This window comes from Gracilinanus agilis, chromosome 3 (genome assembly GCF_016433145.1).
Source record: "Gracilinanus agilis isolate LMUSP501 chromosome 3, AgileGrace, whole genome shotgun sequence".
Taxonomy (NCBI): domain Eukaryota; kingdom Metazoa; phylum Chordata; class Mammalia; order Didelphimorphia; family Didelphidae; genus Gracilinanus; species Gracilinanus agilis.
Genome location: NC_058132.1, coordinates 60,016,564 through 60,043,117, shown reverse-complemented (window position 1 = coordinate 60,043,117; position 26,554 = coordinate 60,016,564). Strand labels below are relative to the sequence as shown.

At 37.6% G+C, this 26,554-nt stretch overlaps 1 protein-coding gene across 1 annotated transcript in view; it reads right to left on the bottom strand.

Annotated features, from left to right (window-relative positions):
- KDM1A (lysine demethylase 1A) overlaps window positions 1-26,554 on the bottom strand; it is a 104,336-nt gene that overhangs the window by 20,509 nt on the left and 57,273 nt on the right. Inside the window, exons 8-10 of the mRNA XM_044668719.1 lie at window positions 24,341-24,422; window positions 22,811-22,905; window positions 9,642-9,784 (exon numbers count right to left, since the gene is read on the bottom strand). Of these exons, the coding sequence (XP_044524654.1) occupies window positions 9,642-9,784; window positions 22,811-22,905; window positions 24,341-24,422 (320 nt within the window). The remainder of the gene's footprint in view (window positions 1-9,641; window positions 9,785-22,810; window positions 22,906-24,340; window positions 24,423-26,554) is intronic.

Sequence of the window (26,554 nt, the reverse complement as noted above, 5' to 3'; positions counted from 1 at the left end):
ATTCGGGCATTTCCATGCTATAAGGGGGGTGAAATAGCTCTCACTAAAATGCTAGTTGAGCAAGCCCCTCCCCCCAACACCACCTACAGGGCCAAAGCCAGTGCACAAGAGTTAAAGCAAGTTTAGGGCATCCGTTAAGTCCTTGGCAGCTACCTGGGATCACCAGGGCCTGCTCCTGAGAGCAGCAAGACTTGAGACCCCAAGAGGCTAAAGAACGCGTGGACTTTGAACACAAACCCTAAGCACAGATGCGGATTCAGGTGCAGACATAGATCCTGAGCACAGGCACGGACCTTGGGTGGGGACCCAGTGAAGAGGGGTGCATGACTGTGGAACCAGAACCCTGAGACTGTTAAACAAGCTTCAGGCAGAGGAACAAGCAAGGGGACCACAAGGAGACTTGACCCTGAGAACAACTAGACCTGAGACCTCAGGAGCCTAAAGAGCGCAGATGGACCCTGGACGTGAGGATAAAGCTGAGAGGGCACAGGGCTAACAATGGCAAGCCAGACACAAGAACCCCAGAAGAGAAAGATCAAGAAGAAATCTTTAACACTCGACAACTTTTATACAGAAAAAATCCAAACAGAGCAAACAGCAGAGGAGAACAAACAAGTAATCATATCCAAACCTTCCCCCCAAAATAAAAACTGGTAACAAGCTCTTGAAGAGTTCAAATCTCAGATTATGAGAAAGATGGAAGAGATCTGGCAAAAAAAATAGCAGTTAAAAAGGCAGAATTTTGCAATTGGAAAGTGAGGCTCAGAAATCAAATGAATTGATAAGCAAACTGAAGACCAGAAATGACCAGCTTGGAAGCCTTGAAGAACCAAACAGACTAGACTGAAAAGGAAAAACAAAAGATTATAGCTGAAAACCAGTCTCTAAAGGCTAGAATTGGGCAATTTAAAAAAGATGCCCCCAAATCAAAAGAATTGATAAGCAAATTGGAAACCAAAAATCAAACAGCTGAAAAACAGGATAGACCAAATCAATAAGGAAAATCAAAAGATTATAGCAGAAAACCAGTCTCTAAAGACAAGAATTGGGCAAGTAGAAGCCAATGATATCTCAAGACAGCAAGAACAAATAAAGCAAAGTCAAAAGACTGATAAAATAGAAGGAAACATGAAATATCTCACTGAGAAATTGACAAGACCAAGAAAACAGGTCTAGAAGAGACAATTTGAGAATCATTGGTCTTCCAGAAAAAGCAGAAATAGAAATTTGGACTCCATACTAAAAGAAATTATTGAGCAAAACTGCCCCGAAGTTCTACAAGAGGGCAATATAGACATTGAAAGGATCCATAGATCACCATCTACACTAGACCCTGAAAACACAAGCCCCAGGAATATAACAGACAAATTCAAGAGCTTCCAAGTAAAAGAAAAAATTTTACAAGAAGGAAGAAACACAATTCAGATATCAAGGAGCACCAATCAGGATCACACAGGATCTGGCAGCCTCCACACTAAAAGACCGCAAGGCATGGAATATGATATTCAGAAAGGCAAGAGAACTGGGTCTACAACCAAGGATCAACTATGCATCAAAACTGACTATCTACTTCTAGAGGAAAGTTTGGGCATTCAACAAGATAGAAGATTTCCAAGTATTTGCACAGAAAAGACCAGGACTAAATGGAAAGTTCGATATCTAACCACAAAAACCAAGAGAAACATGAAAAGGTAAATAAGAAACAGAGGGGAAAGAAAGAAAACTCTTTTACTTTTTAAATATGCCTCTTTAAGGCCTTCAATAAGACCTAATTATTTGTATTCCTATATGGAGAAATGTTATGTGTAATTCTCTGTCGTGAACTCTATTCACTATTATAGTATCCACTATTGTACTAATTAGAAGAATTATTCACAGGGAGAGGTTGGAGTACTAAATGGTCTAAGATGATATGGGGGTGGGTGGGAAAGAGGGGGGTAAATAGTAGATAACACCAAGAGAAACTTGAATGAATAAGAAAAATAGGAAAATCTATTACACACAAAGAGGACATGGGAAGGGGAGGGGATGAATACTATTATAAGAAGGAGAGGAAAAGAGCATTAAGAGTTAATATTTAAACCTTACTTTCAGTGGAATTAACCCTGAGAGGGAAGAGTAGCTATATTCATTGGGATATAAAACTCTATCTAACCCTATTGAGAAAGTCAGAAGGGATAAACCAAGGGGAGCAGGGGAGTGGAGATGTCAAAAAAGGGAGGGAAAGAAAATGGGGAAGGAATTCATTAGGTCTTAAAAATAAAAAGAGGGGAATAATAAGGGAGGGCGTAGAAAGGGTAGTAAATCAAGGGAGGGGACAAGGGTTACTGGTTTAAAACAAATCAATGGATTAAAAGGAAATAGAATAAGAAGGGGTAGAACTAGGAGAGGATACCAAAATGTTGGGGAATACACAACTGATAATTATGACTCTGAATGTGAATGGGATGAACTCACCCATAAAATGGAAGCAAATAGCAGAGTGGATTAGGAACCAGAATCCTGCCATATGTTGTACAAGAAACACATAAGAGGAGGGTGGACATACACAGATTTAAGGAAAAGGGCTGGAGCAAAATATTTTGGGCTTTGAATGAGAAAAATAAAGCAGGAGTGGCAATCATGATTTCTGACAAAGCCAAAGTAAAATTAGAGATGATTAAAAAAGACAGGGAAGGTTAATTACATCCTGATAAAAGGCAGTATAGACAATGAGGAAATAACAGTGCTCAATATGTATGCACCAAATGGCATAGCATCCAAATTCCTAAAGGAGAAACTGGCAGAGCTCAAGAAGGAAATAGATAGTAAAACCATACTAGTGGGGGGGCAGCTGGGTAGCTCAGTGGAGTGAGAGTCAGGCCTAGAGACAGGAGGTCCTAGGTTCAAACCCGGCCTCAGCCACTTCCCAGCTGTGTGACCCTGGGCAAGTCACTTGACCCCCATTGCCCACCCTTACCACTCTTCCACCTATGAGACAATACACCGAAGTACAAGGGTTAAAAAAACAAACAAACAAAAAAAAAAAACATACTAGTGGGAGATCTAAACATTCCTCTTTCAGATCTAGATAAATCAAACCAAAAAATAAATAAAAAAAAGATAAGAAAGGTGAATGAAGTCCTAGAAAAATTAGATTTAATAGATATATGGAGAAAAATACGGACAAAAAGGAATATACCTTCTTTTCAGCTGCACATGGTACATTCACAAAGATTGACCATGTAATAGGGCATAGAAACATTGCAAACAAATACAAAAGTGCAGAAATAATAAATGTAACCTCCTCAGATCATAATGCCATAAAAATAATAATTACTAAGGACACCTGGATAGGCAAATCAAAAACTAATTGGAAATTAAATAATATGATTCTCCAAAACCAGTCAGTTAAAGAAGAAATCATAGAAACAATCAACACTTTCATTGAAGAGAATGACAATGATGAGACATCCTACCAAACTCTGCAGGATGCAACCAAGGCAGTACTCAGAGGGAAATAGATATCTTTAAGTGCATATATTAACAAATTAGGGAGGGTAGAGATTAATGAATTAGGCATACAACTTTAAAAACTTTAAAAAGTGAGCAAATTAAAAATCCCCAGATGAAAACTAAATTAGAAATACCAAAAATCAAGGGAGAAATTAGTAAAATTGAAAGTAAAAGAACTATTGAATTAATAAATAAGATTAGAAGTTGGTATTTTGAAAAAACAGACAAAATAGACAAAGTACTGGTCAATCTAATAAAAAAAGGAAAGAAGAAAACCAAATTAACAGTATCAAAGATGAAAAGGAGACCTCACCTCTAATGAAGAGGAAATTAAGGCAATCATTAAAAACTATTTTGCCCAATCATATAGCAATAAATATAGCAACTTAGGAGATATGGATGAATAATTACAAAAATATAAATTGCCTAGATTAACAGCAGAAGAAAGAGAATACCTAAACAATTCCATATCAGAAAAAGAAATTGAACAATCCATCAAAGAACTCCCTAAGAAAAAATCATCAGGGCCTGATGGATTCCCAAGTGAATTCTATCAAACATTCAAAGAACAACTAATCCCAATAATATAGGATTATTTGATATAATAAGCAAAGAAGGAGTCCTACCAAATTCCTTTTATGACACAAATATGGTACTGATTCCAAAGCCAGGTAGATCAAAAACAAAGAAAAGTACAGACCAATCTCCCTAATGAACATAGATGCAAAAATCTTAAATCGAATACGAGCAAAAAGACTCCAGCAAGTGATCAAGAGGATTATCCACCATGATCAGATGGGATTTATACCATGAATGCAAGGATGGTTCAACATTAGGAAAACCATCCACATAATTGACCATATCAACAAGCTAACAAACAAAAATCACATGATTATCTCAATAGATGCTGAAAAAGCCTTTGACAAAATACAGCACCCATTCCTATTGAAAACCCTGGAAAGTATAGTAATAGAAGGACCTTTCCTAAAAAGTGTAAACAGTATATATTTAAAACTATCAACAAGCATCATATGCAAAGGGGATAAATTAGAAGCCTTCCCAGTGAGATCAGGCATGAAACAAGGATGCCCATTATCACCTCTATTATTTAACAGTGTACTAGAAACACTAGCAGTAGAAATTAGAGAAGAAAAAGAAATTGAAGGCATTAAAATAGGCAATGAGGAAACTAAGCTATCTCTCTTTGCAGATGATATGATGGTATACTTAAAAAATCCTAGAGAATCAACTAAAAAGCTAGTAGAAATAATCAACTTTAGCAAAGTTGCAGGATACAAAATAAACGCACATAAATCACCAGCATTTCTATTTATTTCCAACACATCACAGCAACAAGAGGTAGAAAGAGAAACACCATTTAAAATCACGCTGGACAATATAAAATATTTAGGAACCTATCTACCAAAACAAAGACAGGAAGTATACGAACATAACTACAAAACACTTTACAAACAATTAAAACTAGATCTAAACAATTGGAAAAACATTGATTGCTCATGGGTAGGATAAGCTAACATAATAAAAATGACCATTCTACCCAAATTAATTAATTTATTTAGTGCCATACCTATCAAACTACCAAAAAAACTTCTTAGAAAAAACTATAACAAAGTTCATTTGGAAGAACAAAAGATCAAGAATATCAAGGGAAATAATGAAAAAAAATGTGAAGGAAGGAGCCTAGCAGTACCAGATATTAAAATATACTATAAAGCTGCGGTCATCAAAACAACATGGCTAAGAGACAGAAGGGAGGATAAGTGGAATAGTCTTGGGGTAAGTGACATCAGCAAGGCAGTGTATGATAAACCCAAAGAGCCCAACTTTTGGGACAAAAATCCACTATTTGACAAAAACTGCTGGGAAAATTGGGAAACAATATGGGAGAGATTAGGTTTAGACCAACATTTCACACCCTACACCATCAGAATGGGTGAATGACCTGAATATAAAGAGGGAAACTATAAATAAATTAAGTGAAAACAGAATAGTATACTTGTCAGATCTCTGGGAAAGGAAAGATTTTAAATCCAAGCAAGAGTTAGAGAAAATTACAAAATGTAAAATAAATGATTTTGATTTTACTAAATTAAAAAGCTTTTGTACAAACAAAAGCAATGCAACCAAAATCAGAAGGGAAACAACAAATTGGGAAAAAATATTTATAACAAAAAACTCTGACAGGGGTCTAATTACTCAAATATACAAGGAGTTAAATCAATTGTATAAAAAATCAAGCCATTCCCCAAATGATAAATGGGCAAGTGACATGAATAGGCAATTTTCAGATAAAGGAATCAAGACTATCAATAAGCACATGAGAAAGTGTTCTAACTCTCCAATAATAGAGAAATGCAAATCAAAACAACACTAAGATATCACCTCCCACCCTAGCAGACTGGCTAAAATGATAGTAAGGGAGAGTGATGAACGTTGGAGGGGATGTGGCAAAATTGGAACATTAATGCATTGCTGGTGGAGTTGTGAACTGATCCAATCATTCTAGATGGCAATTTGGAACTATGCTCAAAGGGCTATAAAAGAATGCCTGCCCTTTGATCCAGCCATACCATTGTTGGGTTTGTACCCCAAAGAGATCATAGATAAACAGACTTGTATGAAAATATTTATAGCCAAGCTTTTTGTGGTGACAAAAAACTGGAAAATGAGGGTATGTCCTTCAATTGGGGAATGGCTGAACAAATTGTGGTATATGCTGGTGATGGAATACTACTGTGCTCAAAGGAATAATAAACTGGAGGAATTCCATGTGAACTGGAAAGACCTTGAGGAACTGATGCAGAGTGAAATGAGCAGAGCCAGAAGAACATTGTACACAGAGAGCAATACACTGCAGTAAAATCGAATGTAATGGACTTCTGTACTAGCAGCAATGCAATGACCCAGGACAATTCTGAGGGATTTATGGAAAGGAACGCTACCCACATTCAGAGGAAGAACTACAGGAGAGGAAACACATAAGAAAAGCAGCTGCTTGAACACATGGGTTGAGGCGGACATGATTGGGGATGTAGACTCAAAACTACCACAACAGTGCAACTATCAACAATTTCGAAATAGGTCTTGATTGATGACACATGTTAAAACCAGTGGAAATGTGCATTATCTTGGGAGAGAGGGGGAGGTCAGGGGTGAAGGGGAAAGTAAGAACATGAATTATGTAACCATGATAACTTTTCTAAAAAATAAAAATTATTAAAAAAAAGAATTATATACATATGTATTTAACTTTCAAAGGTATATAGTATAGAAATTCAGATATTATGTGTTAGTGTAAGTTCTCAAAACTGGTTTAAGGATTTTACTTTTAAGGTTGCTCGAATAATTTATAAAAGAAGTGAAGTTATTTTCCTATTTTAAAGTATCTATCTGGTCATTATAGGCCAGACATGATCTTTTGTTTTTTTTTCAAGATTCTTATATCAGATATAAGGTTTGGGTCAAAAAAGAAACAGCAAGGAGTATGTAAAAACAGAAACTGAGTTTCAGTTGCATTGAGCCTACCCCCTCTCCCCTTAACCCTTATTTTCCATCCGAGAATCAATACTGTGCATTAGTTCTAAGGCAGAAAAGCAATAATGCTAGGCAATGAGAGCCAAGTGACTTGCCTAGGGTCACACAGCTAGGCAGTATCTGAGGTCATATTTGAACCCAGGACCACTCATCTCTAGGCCTGGTTCTTAATCCACTGAGCCCCTGCATTATGGGTTCTTTAATTTTAATTCAAAGATATTTTATTTTCCCAATTATATGCAATAATAATTTTCAAAATGCATTTTTCAAAATTATAAGATTCAAAGTATCTCCTTCCCTCCCCTCCCCTTACTTAGAGATATTAAGTAATTTGATCTGGGCCATATATGAATTACATACAAAACACACTTCCATATTGGTCCTTGTTGCAAGCACACTCATACAAAACCAAAACTCTAAAATAAAACCATAAATACACTGATGTGAAAGATAGTAAGCTTTGATCCATACCTATCAGACTCCAAAAGTTCTTTCTCTGGAGATGGACAACATTCCGTTATAAGTCTTCCAGAATTGTCTATGGGTTCTTAAATTTGATGTTTTTCTCATGGTTTTGTTAATAGGATCAGAACCATAAAGCCTGAGTTGGTTTTCACCATATGAAATAATTATTGAAAAATGAAATTTAAGAGATAGTACTAAATTCTATTGTCTTACTATTAGTAGATTTCAGCAGAATTATCTAGGAATCTCTACCATTGATCTGGAAACAGAGAAACATAGCCCCCTTTAGAGCTACAGTTTATTACAGAATGTCCAAGAAAAGATATTTCCAACTACATGTGATATCTGGTACTCAAGACAAAATGCTGCTCAGATGGATATTAGGAATGGGTTATTAGGATACAAGGAGACAATGTTTTCTTTATTATTGTTGACCTATAGGCTTTGGTTCTTTGTTTCATGGCGCTTATGTCTATTGAGTTTTCTTGGTTACCTTGGTGACATATAAACCTCCCCTTTCAAAATTAGTCCACTGTGACTTCTTTGTAGTTTGATCTCCACCCTGACTTAGTTTACACCTAGAGTCTATTTAATAAGGTTTGTATATCATATTTATTGTTCTTAGAATGTGTTAGCTGTTGTATTGAACTATGTGTGAGGATGTCTCCCAGTGGCCTTTGATTGGTAAATAATGTTGATGGTAAATTGGCCCCCTCCAACATGAATCAAAATGAGGAATATGAGAATTGTGGGAATTTTGTGAGCCAAACTGATTCCATCTTGTAAATTGACTTCATTCTGAGACCTAAGCTTCATTTCCCTAATAAGGTCCACTTGCTTGCTAATCATGGAAATTGAGTGGCATCCTGTTTCATATCCAGAAAGATCTACCTGCTCCTTGATGATTTCTTGAAAGATGATGTCTAAGCTCTTTTTTTTAATCACAGCTTTTAGGTGGTCCATTAATTCTTAAAAAACAACAACAACAACAACAACAACAACAAAATCCTTACCTTCTGCCTTAGATTCTAAGGCAGAAGAGTGGTAAGGGTTAGTCAATGGAGAGAGAGAGAGAGAGAGAGAGAGAGAGAGAGAGAGAGAGAGAGTGTGTGTTAAGTGACTTGCCCAGGGTCACACAGCTAGTAAGTGTTTGAGGCCGTATTTGAACCCAGGACTTCCCATCTCTGGGCCTGGCTCTCAATCTACTAAGTTACCCAGCTGCCCATCTATTCCAGTAATTAGTAAATGATCTTTCCTGCATATGTTTTCTAGGTCAATTGTTTTTCCCATGAGATATCTGACATTTTCTTCTATTTTTTTCATTCTTTTTGACTTGATTTTTGACATTCTTCTGATTGTTTCTTGATGTCTCATGGAGTTAGTAGCCTTCCACTTGCCCAATTCTAATTTTAAGGCATGACTTTCTTGAATGAGCTTTTGTACCTCCTTTTCCATTTGGTCAATTCTTTTTCCTCAGCGAATTTTTTGTACCTTTTTTTGCACTTGGCCAATCCTGATTTTTAAAAAGTTCTCTTTCTTTGGATTTTTTATGGCTCTTTTACCAATTGGCCTATTCTTTTTTTTTTAATGTATTAATGATTTTCCTGTATCACTCTCATTTCTTTCCCCAATTTTTCTTCTACTCCTCTCATTTGATTTTTAAAATCCTTTTTTGAGCTTTAGAGCAATTAATATTTTTCTTGGAGGCTCTGGATGTAGCAGTATTGACTTTGTTGTCCTCTTTTGAGTTTGAGTCTACGATGCCACCAAAATAACCTTCTAAGTTGAGTTTTCTTTTTGTTGTGGTTTGCTCGTTTCCCTATCTTTTTTCTCTTTTAGTTAAAAAAAAAAATACTGTGTGGTGAAGGGAGCACTATCAAGTATTTAGTAGATCTGCTTATTGTACGCCTGACAGTCTTGCTTTTTTAAAGCCTCTATGAGTTAGGTGGTACAAGTAGTATTCTTTCCTTGCTTTATGGATAGATGAAGAAATTGAGGCTCAAAAATTAACTGACTTGCTCAAGTCACCAAGGTTAAGTGTGGGAACTCGGAATTTGAAATCAAGTCTTTTGGCAAGTTGAGCCCTCTTTCCATAGTATACCATACTGCTCCTCTTAGGTACTTACTGTATGACAACTTCCAGGGCTTGACCAAGAGAGACAGGCTTATTGTTGAGGACATTGAAGTCTAGCTGATGACTGAGGTAGGATGTGGCTTCCAAAAGTCGATTAAACTCTTGTTCCACCATTTCATCTTTTTCTTTTGGAACCTGAAAATCCAATGAACAATAGGGTTTGTTCTCAGAATGGAGAAGTCATAAAAAAAAAAAAAAAACACAAAACTGTCCATAAAACATCACAAAGTTAGGAAAGGTTAAAATGCATAATCTGGAAGGGGTAAAGTTTGGGTTCAAATTTGCTTTCTTTTATCATTCCATTAAATTAGTTTATAAAATATACTGTTTATCTCTGACATCCCCCTTCCAGAGATGAGACTCTACCCACATAAAGAGGGCAGGTCAAAAGATTTCACACGTGCTAACGGGACTGTTACATGAAGCGAGACTTGCACTGGAGCTGACATGCACTGGGCTGAGCTGGCATGCAGAACAACACACAGGGAAAGCCCCAGAAAGCAAAAGGATGTAAAACCAAGACCTGGGAATGTTGCAAAATGTCATGTTCTTGCAAAAAAAAAAAAAAATGGCAGGGCATATGAGAAAAGCTCCAAGAATTTTGGAAGCCCCACCCAATGTCCCCACAGAGTTTCAGCTGAAATAAGGAGGCTAAAGAGGGTGAAAAGTAGCTGTCAAGAATGTTAGAACAAGGGCCTGGAGTCAGGATACTTGGGTCTCAGTCCTCAATCCAGCTCTTTGCCTAGAGGGCAAGTCAAAATGAGGACACCATGACTTGTACTGCCTAGATCACAAGATCATTGTGAGAAAAAGTAATTTTGTAAACTGTGAAACACTCTATAAATATATTATTTTAAGGGCATTCTGGCTTGTTCCTTGTTTTGTTTTTTTCCTTTATGACACCAAGAACTGTGCACTGGATCTAACTTGTACCAAGTTCTTCAAGAATTCATAAGAAAATGATGACTAAGAAACTCAGAGTCATCTGATGTTGTCATAGCTGATGTTGAGACAGAAAAGAGGCCCTACCTCCCCTTATCCAATTCCAGCCCTGAGGTTACACTATCCCTTCCTTGCCAATGGCAATTATAAAACTACTGCTTGTCCTCATGCTGAGTTGACTAGCTGTAGCCATGATAATCAGTAAATGACAGCAATAAGGGAAAGAGAAAACATGCCTAGAACCAGTATTTCACCTGTACCGCTTGAATCTACCTCCTATTGTAAATGGGGAATCTATTAGAGTTAAATGTTTAGAATTCTCCTTTGTTGCCAACTTGGTTGGTGTTTCAGGATAAGTGCAGTTTTCTTTCTTAAGTACAATAACTAACATAAGCTTTCACAGTTACTGGAAAGGATGTGTGAATAGGAACAGTACAGTCAGTTTTAATTGGTAAAGAAACATGAAATAGGGGTTCAATCAATGCTCCTTAGTTCAGCAACAATTTCTTCATTCTTCTTTTAAAATCTTTTTTTCCCTCTTCTGAATTGAACTGGCCTTTTGAGAAAATTGGAATTTGTTTCCTCACCAATTCACTAAGCAATTCCAGGTGATCAATTTTATGGAGCCATAAAGAAAGTTATAAGAGAAATAATGAGTACTAAGAGATAAAAGAAAGAAATAGCATTCTCTTTCTGGACACCTAAGACATGACTGACTCCAAAGCAGGCTTATAGAAAACTGGATGAGCAGCATCAAACCCTGAAAGTATATAGTGTGTTCTAGGAGCAGGAGAACTACTCCTAAAAATCCTGCCAGTACTAGCCTGAGAAATAAAGCAGGTTAATCTTTAAATATGTACATTCACTTACTCAACTATTATTACAACTGGTTCTATATACTACTCCTTCAAGCTTTTTGGGCAAGGGGAAACAACTCCCTATAAAATGAAATTGCACCAGATAATCTCAAAGATTCTGCTCAGGAATTCTATAACTGAAGGTCTTTTCCATCTCTAAATTTCACATTTTAAAGAAACTTCCAGCTCTGACACTATGTTCTAATTTTCTATGATTCTGTGATCATAATTTGGTGGACCTAATACTGTGATTTATTCACCTAATCTAGAATTCTAGAAAGAAAACAGATGTATTTTGTCATTCTCTTATTGATTTTTTGTATGAGAAATATTCAGATAAAAAATTGTCTAAAAGGCATTTCTAGTAGGAATTTTAACTAGGTGGTTTTTGACTTGAGTTGTTCATGTCCTATTCTAGGGACAAGGAAGTGCAACACAGCCTCACAGCAATACTGAGATTGTTTCCTGCTTTTGTGAATTTGCAAAGTATCACAGGACATTTCTGGGCACTCTAAACCTGTGAATCCTTTCCAAGGAGAAATCTCCAGAGGGAGAGTGTTTTTCACCCAGGTGTCTCAATGGAATCATGAAAAAACTAATATTCCAAGACCCTGATATTAGGAATTGTACAGTTTCCAAAGACTGAGTGGTGCCTGAATGGTCACATTTCCATAATTTATTACTGCTTCCTCTTAAGGGAGGAAAACTCATCCTCCTGTGATAGCGTTGCTGAGAAGATGAAATCTGTATCAAAAGGATGATGCGGTGACAGAGACAGAAGGGTTACATCTCCAGTGCCTCAATAATGAGGCATTTTTTTAATACAAAGATATGCAAACGGTAGCGATTAAAGCTCTTCCAGTACCAACTGGATGAATGTTGCTTCAGACAAGCTTTAATCTTTGCAGCTGGGATGGCAGTCACATGGGACAAGTGATACTGAAAAAGTCTTGCAGCACTCAGGATCAATAACTGGGCTCTAGGGTTTGTGGTTGAGAAATATTTAAAGGGACACTGTCAAGGTTAGTGGGACCAAATTTATCCTATTTTTTTATCCCCTTCGTGTGATCACTAAGTTTGGGTAATTCATTATACTTTCTCCTTATGTATCCCACCATCAAAAAAAGTTGACGCTTACATGCGCTCAGTAACAAAAACTCAAAAAGTACTAGCCCGACACTCAGGAGCAGCCCTACAACAACAAACCAGCATGAATGTGGAATGAGGAGGAACTCTGGGAGGGAAACAGATTGAAATTTCAAGCTTCTAATGGGTTATTATAAACAGTGAGGAAAATGATTTGATAAAAATTATGAAAAAATACCTTGACAGTGTCCTTTTAACCATTGCAGCAGAGAGAGAAATAAACTGTAAATAACAGCCCAACAGCCACGTCAAGTTTAGTTTTGTACATCAGCAGTAAAATTAACAAGTTTAAAAAACACACAGCATGACAGAAGCAGTCTGTTAGCCGCAAAAGCTGTGACAACCACTAGGGAAATAAGGCACATTATACAAATACTTTAAAAAAAAAAAAAAAAAAAAGAAAGTGGGGAGGAGAAGTCAAGGCAAAGAAATGGCCAAAAAGGCAAAGTCTTAAAAGGAAGGAAGGGTTAGGGTGGGTGGCAGAAAGCACTTAAGAGTAAGAACAATGCAGGACTATATAAAACAGTAAGGATTAACACAAAAAGAAAAAGCAGATGGCAGACCAAAAGATTGCTGTCCCATTGGAATAAACACCAAAGATGACATTTCTGCATCTCTAATGTAATAATGTAAACACCTGGCTCATAAAAGCCTTGAGAGAATGGGCAAACATCATCATTCATGAAATCAGGACCCACCAATCTCTGCCACATTCAGCAACCTAAAGGAATATTAAATGGGAAATGGACACTGGGAAAGTTTTTCTAAAAGATGCTTCGTGCTAAATTAAATCTTAAAGAAAAACTTAAGATAACAAATTGGTTCTGTTGAGAACACAATTGTGGGGGGGAAAAAAAGCCAAATAGATCTTTGACCTCTTTTGTTTTCTCCTGGGATATATTATTCCTCCCATTTTGAATCAATTTCTAAGGTATTTAGAGATCTTACAGAGTCAACAATGAAAAGAACTTCACAGAGATTACTGAGCCAAAGCTAAACGAATTAATGTATCTCCCCTGAGGTTCTTTCCAGCTCAGATCTATCATCCTTATGTAGTCCAATACAGATTTTAGTTTATTCCTTTTTCCTCATTAGGTTGTGAGAATTCACATCATTTCCATCATTTCTTTTTAAATCCTTACTTTCTGTTTTCGTAACAACTCTTAAGACAGAAGGGGGGCTAGGCAAACAAAGTTAAGTGACTTGTCCAGGATCACACAACTAGGGACAGATGTGAACTCAGGTCATCCTAACTTGAGGCCTGGTGCCCTATTCACTGTGCCACCTTGCTGCCTCTCCATCATTTCTATCAGAAGATAGGAATGGGATGAAATATTAACTGTAAATAGGCAATTTTGAAAAATAGCAGTGTTTGACACATAGTGAAGTGTTTTTTTTAATAAATGTTTGATTAAAACTAAAACCACAGTGGCTTAGTTTTTAAATACAATTTCTGATTCTCAGACTATTATCTTGAGAAAGGTATTAATCACAATATAAATGACCCTTACAGATCCTTAACCTAAGAAACATTTCAAAATTAATAAGACCACTGGCACTAGTTTTAGAAGGCTTGGCTCATATCTCAACTACTTCTCTTAACTAGAGAGGCTAACTAACAGTTCTTGTACAGCTTCAGTTTCCCTATTTCTTAAATGAAAATTATAATATCTGTAGTTCTTATCATCTTATCTTAGTGTAGATCCTTATGAGGATCAAATAAGATGTCTAACAAAGCAACACCCCCGCCCCCCAAAAAACCTCTTAGATTTTTAAGGAAAAACCAAAAATCCTCCCTCTTCCCCAAACTATTGTTAGTCTTAAATTTTATTAAGATTTCCTGGGCACTATGAAAATGTGAGGAGTTAACAATACACAACTATTTCTATACTCAAAAGATTTTGGCTATGTTGTTTAGATAATGTGGTCACATTTGGTGGAGTTCTATACACTTCAGAGAGAAACATTTTTTGGGGGCAGAGCCAAGATGGCAGCTTAGGAGCAGTGAAAGCTGAAACTGCTGGCAATCCTTCCAAACTAATCTTTAAAAAGCCGTGTCAAAAACCAACAGCAAGACAGAGTGAGGGGGCTCTCCTGCTGAATATAACTTGAAATGTAGGCAGAGAGATTTTCACAGGATAAGGGGGAACCAGAAGCAAAACTGCACACAGAGGAGTGTTGGCCAATCACCTTCTCCCTCACCTACTGCACCAGGTTCCAAGCCTGGGCATAGACCAGCTTTGGGATCCCAGGACCCTGGTTTACAACAACTGCAGAGCACCCCACATCCCAGACCCACCCCTTGAAGACCCAGGTCCTGGTCCCGTCCCATAGTGAGGTCTAGAAGTCCACAGCGATTCACCCTTTCAAGCTTTGGGGTAGTGAAGACCTAACCCCAACGCAAAATAGCTCACAGGAAGCCATCAACAGAGGAGACAGAACCAGTCCAAAGGCAGGGAAAATAAGCAAACAGCAAAAGAAACACTTAACCCTATAAAATTTCTATAGAGACAAAGAGCGAAGCACAGAGTCAATAGGGGAAGGTGAGATCCGAGCAACCACATGCAAAACTTCAAAGAAGAACAGAAATTGGTTTCAAGCACTGGAATATTTTGAGAAAAACATTATGGGAAGAAATAACCCTAATCTGGCAACTGATCATCTTAGGGAAGGATCAGGTCACAGGAACATGACTTTGAATGGGTTCTATGATGACATGCCCATTGGATCAGTTATCATATATCCTCACTTCTATGAACCTATACATTCTTCTCCACAACTGTCTCTTCTGAAAGTATATAATGGTGCTAGGGAGTCAAATGAATATCTCTATAGGTGAAGACTATAATAAACAAAACTCAGATTTGGAATTAACAAAATGGATACACCCAAGAGAAATTTTCAAGGATAACACATTTTAAAAAATTATATGAAGGCCATGATGTAATAACCTAAAGGCAACACTGCTTTCCTCTTTTCCTTTAGTAAGAACAGAACCCCTAAAAAGGGTATAACTTCAATTCCTTTATAAGAACTCCTTAAAGAAAGGCTTAGATTTTCTACTAGGAATTGAATGAAAGAACCTAACATTTGCCTCAGAATACTTTCTAAATTGGACATACCCAGCTACCTAGATGTTCCCAAAGGAAAGTGAACTTTATATCTGAGGTAGAGAATAAGGAAGACAATTTACAAAATGAAAAGAGCATTGACTTTAAATTGGAGGAGCTGGAGTTTTTAATCCTGGCTCTGCCATTGCTATGTTACTGTAGGGAAAGTCACTTCTCTCTGGGTTTCACTTTACTTAACTCATGTGGGTTGGAAGAGATGGCCCCCTAGAGCCCTAAGTCTAAATTTGTAACATGATATTTAAGTCAGGTTAAATCATTATTCAAGGGGTAACTTTTCCTTCCCTAAGAAACACTTAATAAGCTTCAACTATCTTAAAGGGATTGGTTTCCTTAATGTATCAACTGAAGAGCTTAAAATAAAAAAGAACTGCTGCACTAGAGGATCTTCTGTTGCCCACAGAGGCATCTTTTTCATACCAGTCAGTCCAAATAGGTCCAACTGTAAAAAGGTTGTATTTGTGACAGTTATAAGGAATACAAAGGTTCTATGAGGTAGGATTCAACAACTAGCTCCTTATCTTTCTTATTAGTTGAATGAAGGTCATCTGAAGAAAAAATCTAGATGTCAAAAGCATTTGTGAGACTGCATCTCCTAATTAATAAACTGGGCTCAACTGAGAATGAGTAGGCCTCAAGTATGGGCTGTGGACTGATTTTCCCTTTCAAAGAAATAAGAAATTTAGATTTTTTTTCTTTGATCCCAAACAACTTATAGCTCCTTCACTGATGACTGAAGGCTATTTCGAATTAGAAAGTATACTATTTTCCAACTTTGTCCTTGTCTGGTTTCTCATTATAATACTATAGCAGGTCACACTGCAAGTAGGTAGCTGCTTAGAAATTCAGATTAAGGCTACATAGAAGAAAGGGGCAGCTAGGTGGCATAGCAGATTGAGCACCAGGCCTGAAGTCTGAAGACTCATCTTTGTGAGTTCAAATCTAGCTTCAGATATTTACCAGATGTATGACCCAGGGCAAGCCACTTTACTCTGCCTCAGTTTCTTCATCTCTAAAACAAGCTAGTGAAGGAAATGGTAAATCACTTCAGGATACCCCAAAAACCCCACATTGGGGGTGGGGTGGGGTGTTGGTGTTGGTTATGTTTCATGAAGAACTGAACATAACTGAAAAATGATTAAACAACAACAAAAGAAAAAAGTGGTATCTGACTTATAGACTGGAAGAATTTTCCTTATAGAAAAATACTATTTCTATATAAGGATCAAGCTGGAAACATTTAGTTTATAATCTCCACATAGCAATTTAATACCATTCTGGACTGCTCCATCATGCCTTCCTTCCCCAACAAACTCATTGCTGGGAAATCTCATTATGTTGCAAGATTGTATCTGCTGGATTCTCACATTTCATCAGGACCCCCTGATTGGACTGTCTGACTAGAGGGCAGGGCCATGAACTCTAGGGCCTTTATTTATGGCAGGGTAAAGCTTTTAGTTTTCTCTCCATTTCTCACCAGTTATAATGCTTTTGGATTTCTCAGTGATGGCCCTATACTGAGTGCCACCACCACCCCACCTCACCCCAATCATCCCCACGGGTGCATTTTATCTTCCCTTTATGTACTGCCTTCCCCCATCCATTAAGGCTCTCCCTAAGGCAGGGAGGGTCTTCATTGTTATTTGTATCCCCAGAATTTAGCATAGTGCCTGGCACATATAGGGACTTAATAAACATTTATTGATTGACTATTAGGCCCTGAAGATATAACTAGAAGATATAACTAAAATGTCTATAAAAGTGTCTGCCCTTAAAAAGATCATAGTCCATTAGTGACAGGGGAGAGGATGCTGGTAGTGAAAACAAAATGTTCAGATATATACAAAATAAATGTGAATTCGATTGCAGGAGGTCTCTAAAATCATCAAAGAAAAAAGCCAATAGAGCAAGAGTCAAGAAATTCAGGTTTGAATATCAATAGTTACTACTTGTGTAGTCTGAGCAAGTCACAGAATTTGTGAACTTCCATTTTCTCATCTGTTCAAATGAGGAAATTGGACTAGACAGTCTCTAAGAGTCCTTCTCATTTTAAGTCTAGCACCCTCTGATAACCCTGCCATTATAGAATTAGGAAAGAGGTGGCCTCTGAGTTGAGCCTTGAAGGGAACTAGGGCTTCCAAAGGGTGGTGAAGAAAAGAGAGCCCTTACAAAAACAAAGAGATGGGAGATGGAATGTCCTTTAGAGGACTGGACTGGCTAGTGAGAAGGAACTATGTACAATAAGCCTAGGAAGGCAGGCTGGAGCCAGGCTAGGAAGAGTGTTAAATGCTGAGAGGCACAGGGGAATGACTAAAATCCCCTATCAAATAGGGGAATGGAATGACCTGATTAGATAAGGGCTTTACAAAGAGCCATTTTGCAGCTGAGTGGAAGATGGATTGGAGAGGGGAAAGGCAAAAGGCAGATAAATCAATGAGGATACTATAACAACAACCCAGCATCCAAAAGGTACTAAAAGGCTGAATTATAGTGATTTGGTGTGAATGCAGAGAAAGTGGATAGAAGAGATGTTGAGGAGGTAAGTGACTAGCTATGGCAAGTCAGAATGAAAAGATGAGCAAGACCAAAGATTGAACCTGGGTGATTAGAAAATGGTGGTAGAGGCAGCTGGGTGGCTCAGTGGAATGAGAGTAAGGCCTAGAGATGAGAGGTCCTAGGCCTCAGACACTTCCCAGCTGTGTGACCCTGGGCAAGTCATTTAACCCCCATTGTCTAGCCCTTACCACTCTTCTGCCTTGGAGCCAATACACATTGACTCCAAGAGGAAGGTAAGGATTTTAAAAAAAGAAAGAAAGAAAATGGTAGTGCTCTTAAAAAGAAGGGGGGTGGGGGCGGGGTGAGGGTTAGGAAGATAAAATAATGGATTCTGGTTGAGATATATAGATTCTGAGATGCCTATGGCACTCTGATGAAAGATGGAGAACTGGAGTTCAAGAATAGATGAAGATTATGTCATGGGTATTTGAGCAAAGGTGATAGTCAAACATGGGAACTAATGAGATCATAAGAGATTAAGTGCAGTGAGAAAGAAGAGGGCCTAAGATGGTTCCCTGAAATACAGCTATTATTGAGACCAATTATCCTATACAAAAGACTGATAAGATCAGACAGGTAGGAAGAGAACCAAGAAGGAGTTATGTCATTAAGACTCTCGGAGGGAAAAATGGAGTTTAGGAAGAAGGGGTAACTGGCAATATCAAATGCTGCCAAGAAATCAAGCACTAGATTTAGCAGAGAGTCAACTGGCAAGCTGGGAGAGAGAGGTTTCAGGCAAATGACAATGGGAGAAGCAAGATTACAAGGGGTGAGTAGTGATGGGGAAGTTAATATTTTAAAGAAATAAACCTTTAAAGTCTCACACTAGTTAGAAACTGTTCTAAAAAATACCTGGAGACTTTAGTGGACTGCTAGCACAATAATATCTTAACAAGCTATATATATATATATATATATATGCTGCAGTCCAAAATGGGTAATATAATCTTGGACTATAAAAAGAGATATAGCTTCAAGGAAGAGAGAACTAAGAGACCTAATATATTCTACCCTTGGCAGATCTCAATCTATATTCACTTCTGGGCCACATAATTTAAAGGATATTGATAGCTACACTGTGCAGAGAAAGGTGATCAAGATAGTGACCAGTCATGAGTCCACATTATATGGGGAGTGGCAGAAAGAACTTAGATTTAGCCCAAAGAATATGAATCTCCCATTTCTAGGTCTGGCTATCAATCTACTGAGCCACCTAGTTGCCCCAAGCTAATTTTTTAAGCACTAGACAAATCTGGGCACATTTAAGGGTAGATAGTAGAGAAGGATCCAGGAGATAAGGAAAAGTTAAAATTTTTTACTTTCATCAAAGAAAGGGGAAACATTTCCTTAGAGTGAAATAAGATTCATTCGTCTTAAAGACTAATTCATGCTGCCCACTGAAATAACTAAATATATCTGCTCTTTTGTGGGATTTTACTATGGCTGCTTTTAAAAATTAGAAGTGGAATTCACTGAACTCAAATCAAATAAATATACGTCCACACACACATAGCCTTCGTTCCTCTCCCCTCAGTAAATGTCAATCAATATTGCAAACTTTATCTGTTAGAAATCAAGAAAATCCTACAATGCTAATTCTGCTTGAAGTATATTACCACAGAACAATGTAGCACTATGCTAGAATTCTGAAAATAATGCTGAAAATTTTGGTGGTGTCATTCATTTATATGTGATCTTGACAAATCACTTCCCCTTTCTAAAGGTCAGATTCTTTCTCTGTAAGATTCTGGGGTTTGGGTTAGGTTGCTTCTGGGTGGGTCTTTCCAATTCTAAGACTTCATTGAAAGAATCTGTAGACAGCAATTGACAGACGAATCAGAAACCAAGATGGAGGAGAATGGTCCCTGGTTGATTCTGGGGGCCCTAACCTAACTTTACCTTACCCCATAAGTTTATAAGAGGGTTTTATTCACTTTGAAGTGTATAAAATAGATCTTGGTTTTCCATTAACAAACTACACTTCCCTATCCCCAAGAAACAACCGAGAAAACATTCTCCTTATTACATTTCAGGTTCTACACTCTTTTGATTTATGTCTTTTCAGGGCCATAAGTTCAATAAAAGTAGAACTTGATACAAAACAGAGCCCAAGTCATACACAACAGTGATTCACATGGAACTTGTTACCTGAATGACTAAGGGGCTACCTAACTTGTCCATAGTCACTCAGCAATGTGTGAAAGGCAAGACTTCAATTTGGATAGGGAGGCCAGCTGCCCCTCTCCACTGTGTCATGCTACTGCTACCTCTGCTCGAGAGCTTACATTCTAATTTGTATGCTGTTGATCTGTGTGCACATCCCACCATCCCCGTCTTGTTGCAAGAGTGCTGCAGAGGGCTCTACTTGGAGTCAAAAGCCTGAGAACTTACTAGCACTGACACTAATTATATAACAACAAAGCCCTGTCATCTGACCTCAGGGACAATGATTTCTACTCCTTGTTAGGATTATAATGAGATAAGTGCTTTGTCAAATAAATGTGAGCTATTACTATTATTACAAAATAATGAACTCCACAAAGAGAGACGGGACACATCTTCCTTATATCTCTCTCAGCATCTAGCATAGATTATTGTACAGAGGTGTTTCATGTTTCTTGGAAGAATAAATGCTGTCTTTTGAATGCCAAGTAATCCAAATTTAAATGCTTGTTGTTAGGTCTTTGTCTCTGAGATACAAGTATAAAATAAAAGAAACTGAAAAGTCAAAAGGAGAGAAAATAATCTTGGATACACACAGAAACTAATGTAAAGATTTGTTTAAACTATTTTCTGAATCAGGTTGCCAAAAACAGAAATACAAATCTTTGGTTTAAAAGACAAGTAATTTCCCCACTAAATCTGGATTCTACTTTTGGCTGGATCTTATTATATGTGCTTCAGAGAGTTTCTTTTACTGATTTGTAGGGGAGGTGGAAGACTTTTCAGGAAATCTGGTTTGGTTTTTCATTTTCCTCTTCCCACAAATGTAGTACAGCCATTCACCCCAAGCTCTTCTCTTCTCCAGTAGGCCCCCCACGTCTAGGCTTAGCTCAAGTACCACCTCCCACACAAAACCTGCCCTGCTCTCCTCACTTGATAGCATCATTCTGCCACTCTGAAATCACTCAGTCTCCATATATTTTGTATTGCTTTGTCTGTATACCAGTTGTCCTCTTGCACAGAATTTAAGTACCTTGAGGACCGGGTTAGTTTTATTTTTTGTCTTTGTATCCTTAGTGCCTGGCACATAGCAGGCACTTACTAAATGTTTGTAAAGGACTTGATATTTTTCCAAAACCACCAGTTAGAATGGGTCGCATCTGTGCAAGTTATTGGAATAAATACAAGGCTGTAAGATACTCCCCTTCCCAGCCAAGAAAAAAATTATCTATTGTTTTTCAGCCTTTTGTACTAGAGTCAGGAGCCCCTTGGGTTCAAATTCCTAGCAGTCACTAAGTCATATAAACAAGTCTTCTCATTGGTCTCAATTTCCTCACTTGTAAAATGGGAAGAATATATACCCTGTACTACCTATCTCAAAGGACAGCATTTGCAGCTTTTACACCTAGGCCTTTCTGTAAGGCTTGAGGCTGGGGAAGACTATAGGTAAGTTTGGTTTGTACTGAATGACTTTTATTCCCTAAGGTTCAAGAGTCTTGTTACATTTAGTAATAGCAACTAAGTTGTGTCTGAAGGCAAAAACAATCTTCCTACCTCTATGTTACAGACGCTGCAGGTGTGCTCATATTCACAAGCAGTATAGATTCCCCACATGACAGGAGTTTCATTAACTCTTGCTCAATTTAAACTATCTATAAACACTGAGAAACCAGTTAATGATAACAATTTCCTGACTCATATGCAGATTAGCACTGATCAACTGGCTTAGGAATTCCTAAGGGAAATTAAGCTTGATCTAAAGGAAAATCTGGTGGAAGCAAGTGAAAATGGTAATAATGTAAAATAAAGCTTGTCATTTACTTTTTAGGCAAGTAGTATACATTTACAATAGACAAATGCTCCTGCTAAGAACAAAGCTTTAATAAGCAGTTAGTGGGCTTGAGATAGGCATGTGCTGCTTTGTAAACCTACCTACATGCCTGAATAGGCTCCAATCTCACCAAAAACTGGTATGTAAACTCCAGACTAGAGCCATAAGAAATACCCAGAGGCTGAGTACACCGGGAGGCCCAAGGGAAAGTAGGAAAGAAGTGGCAAAGCATATGGTTCCCCAGATCTTGACGAGGTTACAGATATACAACGATGTGAAGTATCCAATTCAGTATGTAAGTCATAAATATATGCATATATAAGTATAAATACAAAATAGACCTAAATGTATTTCTATTATGATACACTGAATAACAATTTTGTCCCACATCCCAGAAATTGGGGAAGGCAGAACCATCTCTTCCTTATATTTCTTTCTTTTTTTGAGAAATAAAGTTCCACCACCACTAATATTTCCTTGGAATAATTTCCAATGGAATGAAAGTCATTCTGAAAAGTTCTCTTTGTTCTTGACTTACAGCTTGTCCATTGGCTTCATAAAGTGGGCATTTTTGCTTGATCTTGGCCAGTTCCATATTTACTTGTTTGCTGACCACAGCCATTGGATTCCCTCCTGGAAAAGAACTTCACCAATTAAGTTTGGCATATCCATGAAGAGAACAGTAAAAGAGATACCTCATCCATAACTATATTAGACCTGATTACAATTAAATATAGTGTCTGGCAACAAACAAAGGCAACTAATGAGAACAAAAGATCAACTACAAGGGTCCAGAGCACAAAATAGCAAAATGCAAATACAAGCTGGAACCATAGGTCAAAGTTAATAATATGAAATCTAATAGATTTAATAAATGTCAAATGTTTTGCACTAAAAAAAAAAATCTTAATATGGTCTAGTAAGTATGGCTAAGTGAAGAACTTGCTTACAAGTTTTACAAGCATGACAGAGGAGCCTAAAAAATTAGTCCAATGTTGGATTGCATTATTAGCAGTCTGTTTGGACTATTAGCAATCTGGTGGCTCCAGCAAGTGAGGTAATAATCCTAAATTTTTTATTGATCAAACCTTGGTGGCTGAGGGACTGAATTCAGCCCTGTGCTAAAGAGGGACACTGTCAAACATGAGAAAACTTGTAGAGGACGGAGAACAGGATGAGGCCTATAAATTATAGCATATGTGATAAGCTGAAGGAACTGGAGGTGTTTTATCCTGAATAAAAGTCTAAGGAAAGATAACTGTCTTCAAATATCTGAACATTTAATATGTACAAGATGGATTAGGTTTGTTATAGTTCTAGGTAGCAAAATTTGGGTCAGTGTGTTCAAATTTTAGGAAAGCAGATTTTTGTCCATATATAAGGAGAAGTCTTTCCTATTATTTTGAGGTATCAAAAGATGGGAGTGTAGTAATAAGTTACCTACTGCTAGATATGCTCAAGCAGAAGCTAACCTCCTGTTGTCAAGACACTAGAGAACAGGGTTTCTTTGCTTTTGGTGTGCCATGGTATTCTTTATCTGATGAAGCCTACAGGTCACTTCTCAGAATTATTATTTTTAAATGCACAAAACAAAATATCTTAGGAACAAAGGAAACCAATTATATTGAAAACAATTATCAAACTATTTAAAAAACAAGTTCAATGGTCTCTGGTTAAGAACTCCTACTATAAGGGAAAATTCCAGAATTATAGGTTGGATCAGATAAACCCAGTTCCTTCTAGCTTTTAATGCTCTAACTTAGGATGGCAAAAACACATTTCAGAATTTTCAGAAGACTCCTTGTATTTTCATGTTGATATGAATATGAGAAACATGTTTAAATATACTTCACTCTGATAAATGCTTGAAATACAAATGCAGAAAAAAAATAAAGCCTTGTTTCATCAGTAAGCTCTCTTTACACATTTATAAGCATTTTCTCTGTAAGTCAATAAATGGGAATTGATTGTACATGGGTGCTTTAGTGTCTTGTCTCAGACAAGCCAAGTATTATCACATCATCTCTGACAAACTTTATTATAAAGAATGCAATTTAAAAAGACTCACCAAGACCTGTTACCACCATGGCGCCGAGGTCAGCTACATAATTTCCTTTGCGAAAGGTAGCTACTCTTCCACCCACACGATCCTGATTTTCAAGAATTAAATTACAAAATAAGCAATGCAAATTTATACTCATGATCTATCCAATTTCCTCATCATGTCAGCTCCCCAACCTCTATAATTCCACAGAAGTATAGCTAGTAATCTTTATGGAGGTAAAAGGCACTACAGACAAGGAAATGAACAAGTGAAATTAAATTAGACCTTAGATGTCATTTAGTTTGCTTCAAGGTTATAACTTAAGAGGCGGCCTTTGAAGGGAATTTTAGAGATCTCTTGGACTAGACTTTGGAACCAAGAGAAAACTTCTAGGTTGTCAATGCTATCTAGTCACAAAGTATTGCCTTTCCAAATATAATTTAATAACTTAAACTATGTACATACATTTAAGATTATTACCTACCTACATTCACACATGGCCCAAGCTCATCCCAATTCATCACTTGCCCATTACATCTAGTTGTGCTGAATTTCAGCCCAAAATTCTGAAAAAAACAACAACTTGGAGTTCTCTCTGCCAAATGATCCCTAGTGTGTGCAGAGTTTAAGGGCAGGGTGGAGAGTGGTCAAATTGCAGAGCATCATGAAGGCTCATGTTTCTATAATGTGTTTCTCACAATAGGTAATAAGAGCAATAAAAAGAACGAATGTGTATTATCTCATTTGAGCCCCACCCCTGTGAGGTAAATGCTACTGTTATCTCCAGTAAGAGGCAGCTGGTAGCACCACAATAGTACACAGCTCAAATCTAGCCTCATACACTGGGCAAGTCACATCACTACACTTCCATATGCCTCAGGTTTCCTCATCTGTAAAATGGGGGTTATAATAGTACTTACCTCTCTGAGCTATAAAGATCAAATGAAGTATTTGTAAAAAGCACTTTGCACAGTGCTTAACACATAGTAGGGCTTATGTAAATGCTTATTCCCTTTTGGTGAAGATCAATAAAGGGAGAAATAGAAGTGATTTTGTCATCGGATTTTACTACAGACCCCCTGAATAGAAAGATTCAAGAACCAGTTAGGGCCAGAGAGTTGGTCCCTTCCCTATCCTGCCTGGGTGAGGCATGGGAATGGAGAATAAAGGAGTATAAAAAACTGAGCATCCTGGGGGCAGCTGGGTAGCTCAGAGGATTGAGAGCCAGGCCTAGAGACGGGAGGTCCAAGGTTCAAATCTGGCCTCAGACACTTCCCAGCTGTGTGACCCTGGGCAAGCCACTTGACCCCCAATGCCTACCCTTACCACTCTTCTGCCTTGGAGCCCATACACAGTATTGACTCCAAGACGGAAGGTAAGGGTTAAAAACAAAAAACAAAAAACTGAGCATCCAGTCAACATGATCGTGGAAATATGTATTGCAAGACAGCACATGTACAACCTGTATCTTATTATTTACTATCTCAGGGAGGTAGGAGAGGTAGCCAGGAGACAACATGGATTACATAATGCCAGAAAACAATTATTAAACTTATACTGGCATAAAATATGGGAAAAATATTAAAAAAACAAAAAGGAGAAGGGAGGAGGAGAAGAAGAAAAATCCAGATAACATCTGAGCTGGGACTCTGGCTAGGGACAAAGAAAAATGTATCTCTGGGACCTATGCCTGGGCTTGAACTATTAAACATTTTTAGCAAAGACAAATGAAGGCAAATAGCATGGGGGAAGCTAAATGCATTGAAAGTCAGGCCTAGAGATGAGAGATCCTAGTTTTAAAAAATGGCCTTAAGACACTTTGTAGTGTAGACACCCTGGGCAAGTCACTTAATGCCCATTGCCTAGCCCTTACCTTGGAACCACTACACAGTATTGATTCTAAATATAGCAAGATGAAATCCAGTTGGGATAAATGTAAAGTCTTATGTAAGTTATAAAACATTCCACTTCATATGGGAAAGATAAGAGAGACACACAGGCACAGGTAGACAGCAGTTTGGCTAAGAAATAAGACTAGTAGTTTGAGTAGACTGTAAACTCACTCTTACTAAGTCTAACCTTTACATGCATCCCACCTCCTCTGGTACTATTTAGCAGATTGCCCCCACTGTCATTCCTACATTCTGATCTTCAATCTCTTCCTATCAACTGGCTCTTTTCCTGCTGCCTCCAAAACAGTCATGTGGTCTTCCTCCTGATTCTGCAACCCCACTAATT